At 41.9% G+C, this 12,418-nt stretch overlaps 1 protein-coding gene across 1 annotated transcript; it reads right to left on the bottom strand.

Annotated features, from left to right (window-relative positions):
• Positions 1-301: 301 nt before the first annotated feature.
• Positions 302-12,135, bottom strand: CNOT11 (CCR4-NOT transcription complex subunit 11). The gene is made up of 7 exons (XM_032200958.1): positions 11,646-12,135; positions 11,203-11,367; positions 6,692-6,844; positions 5,937-6,139; positions 4,975-5,177; positions 2,552-2,648; positions 302-644 (listed from the first exon to the last, which is right to left on the bottom strand). Exons 1-7 carry the CDS (start codon positions 12,133-12,135, stop codon positions 447-449), a joined length of 1,509 nt encoding a protein of 502 aa, XP_032056849.1. The 3' UTR covers positions 302-446.
• Between the last annotated feature and the right edge of the window lie 283 nt (positions 12,136-12,418).

Here is a 12,418-nt window from a genome sequence, read left to right as displayed (position 1 = left end):
TAAACATTAAAGGTAATCCTTAAGCTTATTCTAAGCATCAAGACTGACTTTCCCTTTCCCAGTGAGATGAGGGAACATCATTAACAGAAGGTGGTTCCAGCTTTTAGGAGGCCTTACAGAGTACAGAAAGAGCCAACATGAATTTAAATTACTTATTTGGATAGCAGTTAACTTCAGTTATCCAAAGCCGTTTGTGAATAGAGGCTCTCTGGGAATAGAGCCTATAGTTCAGGACATGCTCAAGACCTGTAGTCAAAGAAAGCTTAAGGGTAAGGCCTAACATTTCAAGCTCAAGCACACATATCAGAAAAACATTTATTGTTTAAATGCATAAAATGCTATTTATAGTGTATTACATTATTTATCCAGTGATTTTGGTTTAAAATATACAATTAATTGGTATAGAACACTCATATTCCACCCCTCCCCCCAGTGACCAAGTGGTTTTATTTGGAAGTTTTTGTCTCTGATGGATTTTCCCCAGTGTCTAGTGTCTTCAGCAATCTGAAGAGGCCAGCTGCTTCTCTTATCCGGCTGAACTCAATGCAGAACGCTTGCACTTCAATAAACAAGTCCTGTACATTAATAATCTTGTTTCTGATTAAAGACTGAAGAAAGACGCAAACAAGACGTACCAGGCGGTTCTGAAACAGAAGAGAGGCGGTTTCATAATCCACATAAAAGTTGGCAACCACGTTTGTTGGCCCTGAGCAGCACAACCCTCTTAACTGAGGCATTTCAGCAGAATTTCAGCTACAGCAGTAATCTTTTCTCCAAGCTCTGTACATGCACAAATAAGGTACCAGATTGCATTATATATATATATATGAAAGTACAGAGCACATGTACACATGTAAATCTATGAATAAAACCCCAAGAGACTTGTCATCACTATGGACACAGTTCTTGCTTAGTCTCATTTTCTACAAGTAACACCGTAAAGAAAAATTAACAAGCTTCAATCTCAAAACTTCCCAGCTTTTTAGAGGAATTAAGCTCTCTCAAATTTCCTACCTACACCAAGGAAATTCAGGAACTGAACAAGTTGTTTCCCTTGCTACAGTCAAAAGGCATCATGTGTTCTCTGCAGCACCAGGACTAGGTACAAGAATAACTTTGGTTAATATGAAACTCAGAACAAGAGTACAACTGCAAGGTGTTGGCTGGTTCCCAAACTCTGAGGATTGTGCTTTGTTTACTTCTGATAGGAGTGTTTTTGAATGGTGCTTCTCAAACAAAACATCTTGTGTTTCAGCTGCTGTGAGACCTCATTAGGTAGTATTAACAAATGTCAGATCTCACACACCTTGCATGCTCCTTGCTGATCAGTATGTCTTCCTTGACCCTCTTCTTTTTGTTTTGTCCTGTGTGCCAGAAGCACAGCTGCTCTACAACCTCAGCAGTGCCCACCCACTCTGTGAGCATGTTCTCAGCTCTGCTATTTTTCTCCCCTGCTATTCAGCAAGTCACAGATCAATGCATCCATGCATTTCTGGCCAAGTCCCAAAGCAGAAAACCACCAGCAGCCACCAAAAACTAACAAGTGGTTAGTCAGCATCTGGAAAGGTACTTAGAACAAGACAGAGGGGATTTTCCTGCTGTCCAAAACCACACTGAACCTACATCCTGTTCACTACGTGCAGTTTTGGCCTCTGCAGCTTAAGGATGTAGCAGAGCTAGAGAAGGAAGCCAAAAAGCTTAAGGGAAATCTAAAATGCACAAATGCACAAATCTAAATAGGCTGCAATCCAGTATAGAGAGGAGAAAGCTGAGGGAGGAATTGGTCAGGACTCATGAAGCCTTGTGTGAACTGAACATGGAACTGTCCTTCACCAAAAACATACCCAAGAAAACAAGACCTACTTGGTGAAACTCAAATAATTTTAGGAAAGAAGGGAAGTGCTTCATACAACATGCAGGTAACAGCTACAAGGAGGGTTAAAGATCCTTGAAGTGGCTACAACTTGCATGCTGGTACTGAGGAATTAAGACTGGCTTGGGAAGAAGAGATTATGGCATTATGAAAGCAGAAAATAAAAGGGTTTTTAGGGTTTAAAGGAGATCTGAAAGCTACTATGGGTCAGTAATAGAGAAAATTGAAGGGCAAAATTTCCACAGGAGTTTTATAACATCACCTCAAAGCATGGAACTGGTGGAGACACTTGTGGAGTGAAAAAAAGCTCAAAACTAAGTAGAAAACAAACATCTCATGCTAGAAGTAAAGAGAAGTCACACTGAATGACAGATAAGCTTTTCACACTTAGGCACCTGAGTCATAAAACTGTAGTTTTGCTAGGAAGAAGTGTATGATATCTACAGCAAAACAAAACAGTAGTTACCTGTGGAGTCTTGTAGAAAGGTGAAACAGTAATTGTTAAACACTAAGGAACTGCGTAGTGCATTAAGGAAAAAAAAAAAAAAAAGTACCTCTGAAATAAATTATTCTGTCTTACTGCTGCTTTAATGCTATCACCCTGATAAAGTCTCAGCACATGTTACACAGAGCAAGACACTGGACCCTTTTTCCTGACCAGTTGAGCAGAGTACTCACCTGCATGTATTTGTCTTTAATCTGTTCGCAGGTAGAGATACAGTTGGAGATATAAAGATGAATAAACTCAGGAGGGAGATCAACTGCAGTAGTAAGCCTGTTCAAATTAAAAATATCCAATAGTTTATGTAGCCAGAAATATTATGATTCTGTTGCAGAGCAGATAAGTTAGACCAGTGATACTAGTTTATTCCTGATCATGTCATACAGAGCTGATTTCTAAAAACCTTCACAGACATAATTCTAAACATTTAGATTTCTTAGGGGTCAAAACCTTTTTATTTTAAACCCAACATAGTACAGAAGCTAAATTAGATCTGGTTCTTAGTGTGTTTGACATACCTACAAAGACATGTTACGCAAACGAGTCTATGATGTAACTTCAAATTTAAGAGGAAGGCCTTAAGCTGTCTGAATGCCAGGATTCTTCTGCAATACGATTTGGTTTATCCATATCTGAACTCCAGAGAGTGAATCTGGATGCTGAGCTCCTTCCTGAAGTACACAACCCATGTGACTTTTGTGTGTGTCAAAAGATGTGTTTCATTAGTTCTTTCAGATCCAGATTGTAGTCCTAAAAGCTGAAACAGCTTGAGTATCTGGAGCTCAAATACAGAAGACCCTGACTAGATGAATGAGATTCATGATGCATGATGATCTCAGAAGCTTCTTACTGCAGAACAATTGGAGAACTACTGCATCAAAGAATGGTATTCATCTATTTTAAGGGTTAACAGAAAGGACACCTATTGCTGTTTGACAGTGCTGACTGCTGTATCTGAGATACCACTGATACTTTTTTTTGAAGTACTACAGCTCATAAGTTACAGTGATATATAGTAAAACTGTCATAAAATTACAACAGAATTAGACCAAAACTCTAACCAGTCCCATCTCAAGCAGTAAAAGGCCTGGCAACAGGGAAATTTTAGACATTTGTTGCAAATTTTTGTCTTCTTTCACTTAAAAATCAGTACCTCTAGTAGTCATTTCGCAGTTTGAGAGATTTTTCCTATGGTAGTTCCGCTCTGGGAAAACCAGCATGCCTGACTGGTGGTTCAGCTACCCCAGACAAGAGCAAGAACGCTTTTCTTACCACCCTTTCTCCCTGTTGCAACCCCTACCCATTCAGGGTAGTAACCCCTTAAGTCTGCACCACTGGGGAGGTGTGTGTGTTCCTGTTGTCAAATATTTGAGGTACGATTCAGCTCTGCTGCAAAGGGACCGCGGAACAAGGCTGATTTGGCAGTTCGCATTCAGTAATTGCCAAGAAATGGAAGGAAGTAGGAACGATGTTCTCTGGCAGTTTGTGGGATTAGATGTCTGAGAAGTTCCCCTGTTTAAAGTGCCAGCATTCATTAAGAAAATGAGGTATATCTATGTGCAGAAGTTATTTCCAACGAAGAGAGGGCAAGAGCATAAAGCAGGATGGCTATTTAACAATGCCACCTTTTGTTCACTTAATCTGCATCAAGAACACAAGTTCTTTTTAAGCAAATGCCTCCTTTAAATACTGTTTGGAATTGAACATATCAAACAGTGTAGTAAAATTACTTTCTAATAATTACCACCTCCAGTTGAAGCTACCTACATGACAATATTTATTTCCCCATTCTTCTCCACATAGAAACACTTTGCTAAGATCAAGAGTAACACTGCCTTTTTTTTTTTTCTTTTGAATAAGTCTCTCCATTCTTGGAGCAGGGGCTGAAAAATTAAACTAAAATAGCATCTGTGCAAGAAATGTGCTGTAAAATACAGTATGTTAATATATAACTGATATAAAATTTAATATGCATCTCCAACATCTAATTTATTCTTTCTGCTGGGAAGTAGCATTTTTTTCCTGTTAAATTGCAGTTTTGATGATGCTAACAGGAAATGGTATTACAGTAATATTCTCAAACAGCACCACAGTAAAAAAGGAACTTGGAAATTGGCAGCTTTCTCTGCACTGAGGATGTTCGAGAGGTTCAGTTCTTTATGACTAACCCAAAGCTACCTACAAATTGAAGCTGTGTTCTTCTTTTTTATCTAAAGACAAAATACAAGTATAGCTTTTATGAAAGAAACAGATTTAGAAAAGCCAGAAGTTGCAGAAAGCTACAACTCCACAGCACTGCCTTCCTCTGCAGGAATAGTTAGAGCGCACTAACTCTTACTATCTTTAAAAAGTAAGAGCATTAAAAAGGTGAGACAACACAGAAATTGAAAAGGAAATGATGCTGATGCTCATTTCTTTCACTTAACTCTAATCTAACTGATTCCTGTTCATTTCTGTTATTTATGTTTCTTCTGGTAGTGCTTGGAATGCATCCACCTACAGCCCTGCAGCCAGCCCCACAGTCACTTAAGAACTGTTCAGCAGATTGTCTTTATTTGATAAGTTTCCTGAAGCACGTTAGATTTGAGGGAGTACTTACCGATTTACAACTTCCATTGAATGTAAGGACATGTCCATATTGACCAACACAGAAAAATACTCTGTTATCTGACTAGACTGCATCAGTTTGAGCAGCATTTCTATAGCTACTAAAGGATTGTTTTCAACGAGGTCTGGCAATTTGGCAGGAGTAAGACCAATATGGTAAACGAGCTTGGGGTCCTTTTCCAGTTCTCCAAGGAGCTATAAAGAAAAAAAAACAAAAACACAACAACTCTGAATTGTTTTTTCTTCTTAACTATTCACACTGCTGCTTGAAGTAACAGCTCTAATATATGTAAACTACAGAACTATAAACCTTTAGGCATCTCTACTGAAATACACTGCAGGTGTATTTCCTTAACACTTCTATTTAAAGACAACAGTGCCAACAAAGCCTTCACTAAGGCTTTAATAGTCTTTGATCAGTGGGTGGCAAGGAAGGTAGGGGTAAAAAAAAATAAATTCATCCTTCTTTAGTTTTCTGTCCAGCAGAAGAAATCTCAATTTCAAGTTTATTGTTGTCAGAACATCAGAAAGAACTCTGTAAATAAAGCATATTTTGTAGCGCTGCATAATGAATATAAGAACAGCCCACTGAAATAAAGGGAATAATACTAGTAAATTGAGCAAAGATTCAGTGTTAGCATTTCTGAACTCATTTCTCACTGAAAGCTTCCACAGAAGCAGAAACAACTTTGTTATCAAAAGACTTCCAATGCAGAAAAATATTGGTACCACTGATCAGCTTAGCTACATCCAGCCAATGCTATGAAGTTTAAAGATTCCTCTCATTCGTACAAACCCAAGTCAAAACTCTTGGGTTTTGACAATTAAAAGCACTGAATCAGAACACAGATCTAAATTAGAAAATGTGGATCACTTTTTAATTAAAAACACATAAATCTAACAAATAACTTGTTAGAAAAATTAATTTAAACAGATTAATTGCATGATACTTACCTGCGTCTGTTGTGGGGAAGTTAAGGGACTTTTGAAAGCTTTTGCCATGATTCTTTTTATCTCAACTCCAGTGCTGTTTTTCACACACATTGATTTATCCCACTGAATTGTGTGATCTGGTTCTATTGGATTTAACCAAGCCAATTCATCCTCACATATATGGAGTGGAGGCGGCGGTCGAATAAACTCTGGTCGAAAGTGACCTAAAAAGGCAACAATGTAAAACGTTTTTTTAAACTTCAGGTATTCAGTTTTATTTCAGTACAAGAAAGCCCCCAAAGCCCACCTTTCTTTAAGCTGTAACACTGGGAAGAGCATTGTGATCTTCCTGACAAACATTTATTCTTCATTTTTAGCGATGCTGTTATATCAGTGGTTTTTCTCTTGGATCAGATCACTAAGTTACTGCTTCTGCCATCAAGGCATGGTCTTTTTCCCTTCCCCACTAACTGCTTCCTGAAGCAGGAACGCAGATCTTAGTGTAGGGCACTAAGAGCTGAGGGGCATCAGAGCCAGTTTTTTAGCCAACACAGGAAACAGCTTGAAGACACACTCCAGATTTTGAAAAACCTGGAAATATGAAGGTCATGGAGTGATCTGAAAATAGTTTGATGCAGTTCTGCGCTATTTCATTCATCTCCATCCCCATTTTATACTTGGAAAATACTTTTGAATCATACTACATTTCATCTGGAGAAGCATAAGGACACGGCACGTCACGAGTTACAACCACAAAGATGTGAAAATGCGCATACTTTCTATAGGAGGCTTTGGCCCACTCACTAAGGCTTCAGTGATCTGGGAGGCAACAGAGCTGTCGAAACCGGAGTTGGAAGAATCTGGGTCAGGATCGCTGAGGATGCTGGGGAAGCTGGCCTTGCTCTGCGTTGGCAACTCGGACTGGCGTTCTGGAAGAAGGTCAGGCCACAATATTAAAGCATAAAATTGAAATGGAGATGCCTGGAATACTAAAAGTAGTCTGAAACAATCAGCTTTAGAGCAGAGCTAGCTTAAAAGTAAGAGGGAACAACATGAAGTTCAACACTGGTACTCAGAATGCCAATCTGACAGGAGAGGGACAGAAGCATGCAGCAGTGATAAAGATGAAATAGAAATGAACGTGAAATGTAGTCTTGACTTCAGAAAGGTAAGTTACTGATGTAATCTGCTTTTAAAAGCTAATGAGTGGATTCACGTGATACTCCTGAAAGAGTTCAGATAACATATCTAGTTTTGCCATCACTTCTCAGAGCTGGGAAGTGAAAAGATCTGCAGAGCTACATTTACACGCTGCAGTGATAAGGGGCACACTAGAACTGAAGTCAGCTATTCAGATTTAGCCAACACATCTCACTGGCATCACATAAGCTACTTTTGCATTTGCTGTCAAGTTGCAGCAAGTGCTCAAAAAAGATGGAGTTCAATTGATGCAGGATTCTACACAAACAGGAATTACAAAGCAATCCTGTGAAAGGGTCTGTTTAAAGCCCAAATTGCAGAACTTAAGCAACTTATAGAAAAATTTACCAAAAACATGAAAAAAATTGCCTAAGAGAAACTAGGGGGCTCAATACTTGAACTGCCAGATTTTAGGTGTTCTTCTGGCACAGCCTATCACTCTTCTGCATCCAAAAGCTTAAAAGCTTACCTTCTGTATTCTCTGTATTTCCGAGAAACCATGTTTTCTAACACTTTAGCAAAAATAATACACACAAAGGAAGCCAACAACTCCACTACACAATTCCACCTTGCGTTCCTTCCCTCTCACCCTCCATAGAGGATATTAAACAGCAGATTAACCCTCAAGTAATTGGAAGTCCAAAATCGCTGGTCCCACATGAAATTAGACACTGCTTCTTATCCTAACTGAGCACAGTGCTGACAGATTCTGCACAGGGTCCTTATCTATTTCAAGCAAAGTGTGCTTGCTTCTTCTCGTGCAGCCACAAGACCCTTCACAGCTTCCCACCCACATGAGCTCTACTTCATGTGACTGTGACCAAATCCTTGAGAAATGTTTGAAGTGAAATTCCTGCGAGTGTCAGAGTGATCATCAAAAGAAAGCATCACCTATTGCTAGTTTCTTTCAGGGCTTTCTGTCCTATTTTATCAAGTTATTTCAGACCATGCAAACATTTCAATATATGCTCACTGAAGTAGCAAAGCACGGTATGTTTTTCTGTTAAATCCAGCTAGCATGCTTTTCACCTGTTTTCAAACAAACATTTTTGAAGTAAAAATGAACTGGTCTATAAAATACATCTACTTTATAAATTGTTTCAAATTCCAGCTTTCATTCAGCCACCAAACAGATTAGTTGATTCAACAAATCAAATTCTCTGGGAAAAAAAAAAAAAAAAAAAAAGCTTATTGTGTGCCTTTTTTGTCTTTTATAATCTAGAACTTAAATATATCAGGCAATAAAAATCACTGATTTGTTTGTATCCCCATAATCTTAAACCACTAATGATGCTTAATTAGAAAACCAAAAGTTTAAGACACCCTCCTTTAATTCACAGGTGTTAGAAGCCTCTATGAGCCCTTTTTATACATCTAAGTTTAAAAGTCTAGCCCTCACTGCTTCAAAAATTAGTTTCAGGTAAGCAAAAACATGACCTGAGATCAGTAAATTGGAACATGCTTATTTAACAGGAACAAATCCAGCAACTTGAACTAATACATCAAATTAAAAACAAACCAAAACCAACCACAACCTAATCTGAATACAGTCACATAGGTTCCTATAATGGAGGTGTCATGTCTCGTCTACCCTCCCCCCCCCCCTTTTTTTCCCCTATTTAAACAAGTAACAACAAACCGTCTGATTCTCAACAGAAAGCCCTACAGTGTATTACAAACCCAACTTTCAGTACAGGATAATTACCCTTCCATTAAATAAGGGTTAGGAAACAAACGCTCCTGAGCACTTCCCCAAAGTCACTTTCTACTAGCTGCAGGGATGTCAGTTTTGATACAGTAACACACTAGATGAACAAAATCAAGTTACAGACACAAAGCCTGAGTGAACACCCTGCAAACCAGAGGGAGAATAGAACAAAGCAAGTTTTAAAGCTGATTCCCAAGGTGCTCTATGCCAACACTTTACATTCAACAGAAAAAAATAAATCATAATACAGCTCCAAGCAAAGTTGTCACAATTAAATTCAGAAAACAAGCCAAGTGCTTTTTCCCCCCCATGCTTTACAAAAAAGAAAAAGAAAAAAAGATGAATACACTCTTTGAAAAATGTTTATGCTTTCTAAATAATTTGATTTGGCAACTATATTCTAAAGCAGCTCAAATTCATCCAGTTCTAAACAGCCCGGAATTCATCTCAGGGCCACAATTTTGAGGTGCTACCACAACTTACAGCTGTTAAGTTTGATGAAATGCATGGGAAAACAACACAAATACTCCACTCCAAACATTGTATCTAAGCATCTATCATAATACATGTTTACACACTGTAAACAGCATCACTTCATCCTGCATTAATAGGAGACATGCGCCGAAGACTTCCGAAAACTTTACAGACTTTCTGAAGCATTACAGATAGACAGACAGGAAACGTCACAATTATTAAAAGAAAAGGAAAAAAAAAAAGCTGTCCTCTAAGAAAGTGACTAGAAAGCAGGCATTTCTTCTAGGGAGCTAGAAGTCTGAGAAACACAGATTTAATTTTTTTCAGATGCAGTTTGTTTTGTTACACAACTCCTGCAATGGCTCATAAACAGTTAGTGATGCATGCTGTTTACTGAGTATGTAAATAATGATACAAGCACATCTCACAGGGCTCGATTTTGCAAAGCATTATTAATGGCTCTGTACTGTACTTAAAGCCACCAGTGAATGGTATTTAAAGAAAAAGGACAGAATAAAATGCATGCCCTAAAGCAACCATCCCTACAGATACAGTTTTGAGGTTCTCTGCATGTTTTAGCTTTAATATGACAAAATGCAACCAGAGAATCAAGGACAAAAAACAAACAAAACCAGATGAAAAGCATCCAGGTTTTGTTCAGGCATGATGTATGCCTTATGCTGAAGTCACAAGTTATCTGAAATTTCAAGACTCTGAATTGACAGAAATGTCCTTGAAAACACAGCCAGGATGAACAGAAGAACCAGAAGGGTTTGTTTTCCCTCTTGACAGTATGCTAGGGTACTCAATTTCCATTTTCAAAAGATCCTGCAGTCTAGAAATATCAGCTGAGGAGGACACTACAGATCTGTACACTGTGAAGATGGGACAGTGTGTCTGAGCATAAAAAAAAAAAAAATCAGTGACAAATTCTACGTAAAAATGACAAGACCAAGATACAAGTGCCTGGCAGAAAAGCCTGACCTCAGAGGGGCAAGCCACAGGGTTCACGAACAGAAGTGGGTTGGCCAGTTTTGAAGTAGTTCCATTTGCACATGCCTAGGAATCCCCCTCCTTCTGAACTGACTTGTCCCTGACAATATTTTCTGTTTTAGAGTGGCCCCAGATGTGACTCCCCAGTCAACACAATCAGAACAATCATGTTCCTGGTCCTTTTCTTCTTCTGTCAAAGGATAAGCATCACATCGTGCTACCTTGTCACTTAGGAAAGGGTCTCTTTGTCAGGGAGTGTAGTGATAAGACAAAGGGTAATGGTTTAAAATTAAAACAAGGCAGATTAGGTGTTAGGAAGAAACTCTTCACCCAGAGGGTGGTGAGGCCCTGGCACAGGCTGCCCAGAGAAGCTGTGGGTGCCCCATCCCTGGAGGTGCTCAAGGCCAGGCTGGATGGGGCCTTGGGCAACCTGGTCTGATGGGAGGTGTCCCTGCACATGGCAGGGGGTTGAAACTGGGTGGGCTTTAAAGTCTCTTCTAACCCAAACCATTCTGTGATTCTGTGATAAAAGCAGACCACTTACCACTCCTGAGCTAACACTGTAAGATCTAAGTTAATTGTAGAACAGCAAAGATGCAATTGTAGTAGCCAATTTCATACCAAAAGTACTACGTAGGAGAAAAGGGAAAAAAATACACCAAAACCTAAACTAATTTTAGATGAAAGTCTTCCAAAACTTGCAAAATTTTCTCATTTTAAGGCAGTGACATATGTGCTTAAAAAAGCAGCTTGCTAAGTACAATAAAATAGCTAAGACATAATCAGCGCTTGAAAACTAAAGTTTAGTCCAACCTTTTCCCTATTTAGGATAGACAAGTGCTTCCTCAAGTAACTCAAAGCCAAATGACAGTTCACACTTCCATTCACAGCTGAACCACAGCTCTCCCTTACCTGCTAACGCCAGCTGAAGGCCGCTTATATCCACCGACTGGGCCATGTTTCCTACATCCATGGACGCAATCTGTCGAGGAGTCTTCTTGAACAGCTCTCTAGGGGGGGCCAACATCAGCTGAGAGAGAAAGAATTTCTCTGGGGGAGTTATGGGAGGTAAGAAGCCTGTGGAGACAGAAGGAAGAAACAACTCCGTGATTTTTAAGGCAGCAAGAGACCTCCAAGATCACCTGGTCCAATTTCCTACCGCCACTGTCACCCACTAACCCATGTCCCCAAGCACCAGGCCCAACCTCTCCTTGCACACCCCCAGGGACGGTGACTCCACCACCTCCCTGGGCAACCCGTCCCAGTGCCTGACTGCTCTTTCCGAGCAGAAACGTCCCCTGGGTTCCCAGTGTCACGGCCCTGACCCCCTCCCCCCCTACCGGGCCGGCTCTCACCGGAGAGCGGCGTCCGCTCCGCCTCATCCCCGCCGCGCTCGGGCGCGGGGTTGAGCAGGTGGGCGAAGACGGCGGCGAAGGGGTTGGCGGCCAGCGGCTCGGTGCGGTACATCTCCCAGAGCAGGTAGAGGGCGGTGAGGCGCTGCGCGGGGCTGGGCAGCAGGTCGGGCTGCTGCAGCAGCAGGACGAGGACGGAGCCCAGGCGGAAGTGCTCGGCCTTGCCGAAGTAGTGGTGGAAGGCGCTCGACAGGCCCTCGAACGTGCTGCCGCCCGCCTCCTCCGACACGATGCTCAGCAGGCTCGACAGCTCCTTGGGCGACAGGCTCATCCTGCCGGACACCGCCGGCGGCGCCGCCACCCCCCCACCGCTGCTGCTGCTGCTTCCTCCTCCTCCTCCACCTCCTCCTCCTCCTCCTCCTCCTCCAGCAGCAGCCGCCGCCGCCGCCGCCTCGCCGGCCGCCTCCGCCGGGCTGCCCCCGCCCCCGGGCATCCGCCTCACGGAGCCCGGCCCGGCCCCGGCCCCGCCGCCAGGCCGCGGCGCCCGCTGCGCGCTTTACGGCGCGGCCGCGACTGAGCGAAACGGGGCGGGGGCACGGGGACCGGGACGGGGGAGCGGGAGCGGATTGGTCCGAGCGGCGCGGCGGCGGAACGGGATTGGCTGGTGGGTGCCTTGGGGGGCGGGGCCTCCGCGGCCGTTAGGGGCGTTAGGGCCGGTAGGGGGAGCCCGGCGGGGTGCGCGCGCGCGCGCGCGGTGGCTGCCGTTGGCCCCGCCC

The sequence above is a fragment of the Aythya fuligula genome, chromosome 1, assembly GCF_009819795.1.
Source record: "Aythya fuligula isolate bAytFul2 chromosome 1, bAytFul2.pri, whole genome shotgun sequence".
NCBI classification, from domain to species: Eukaryota; Metazoa; Chordata; class Aves; order Anseriformes; family Anatidae; genus Aythya; species Aythya fuligula.
The sequence above is the reverse complement of the archived record's forward strand: the minus strand, read 5'-3'. Positions and strand labels throughout refer to the sequence as shown.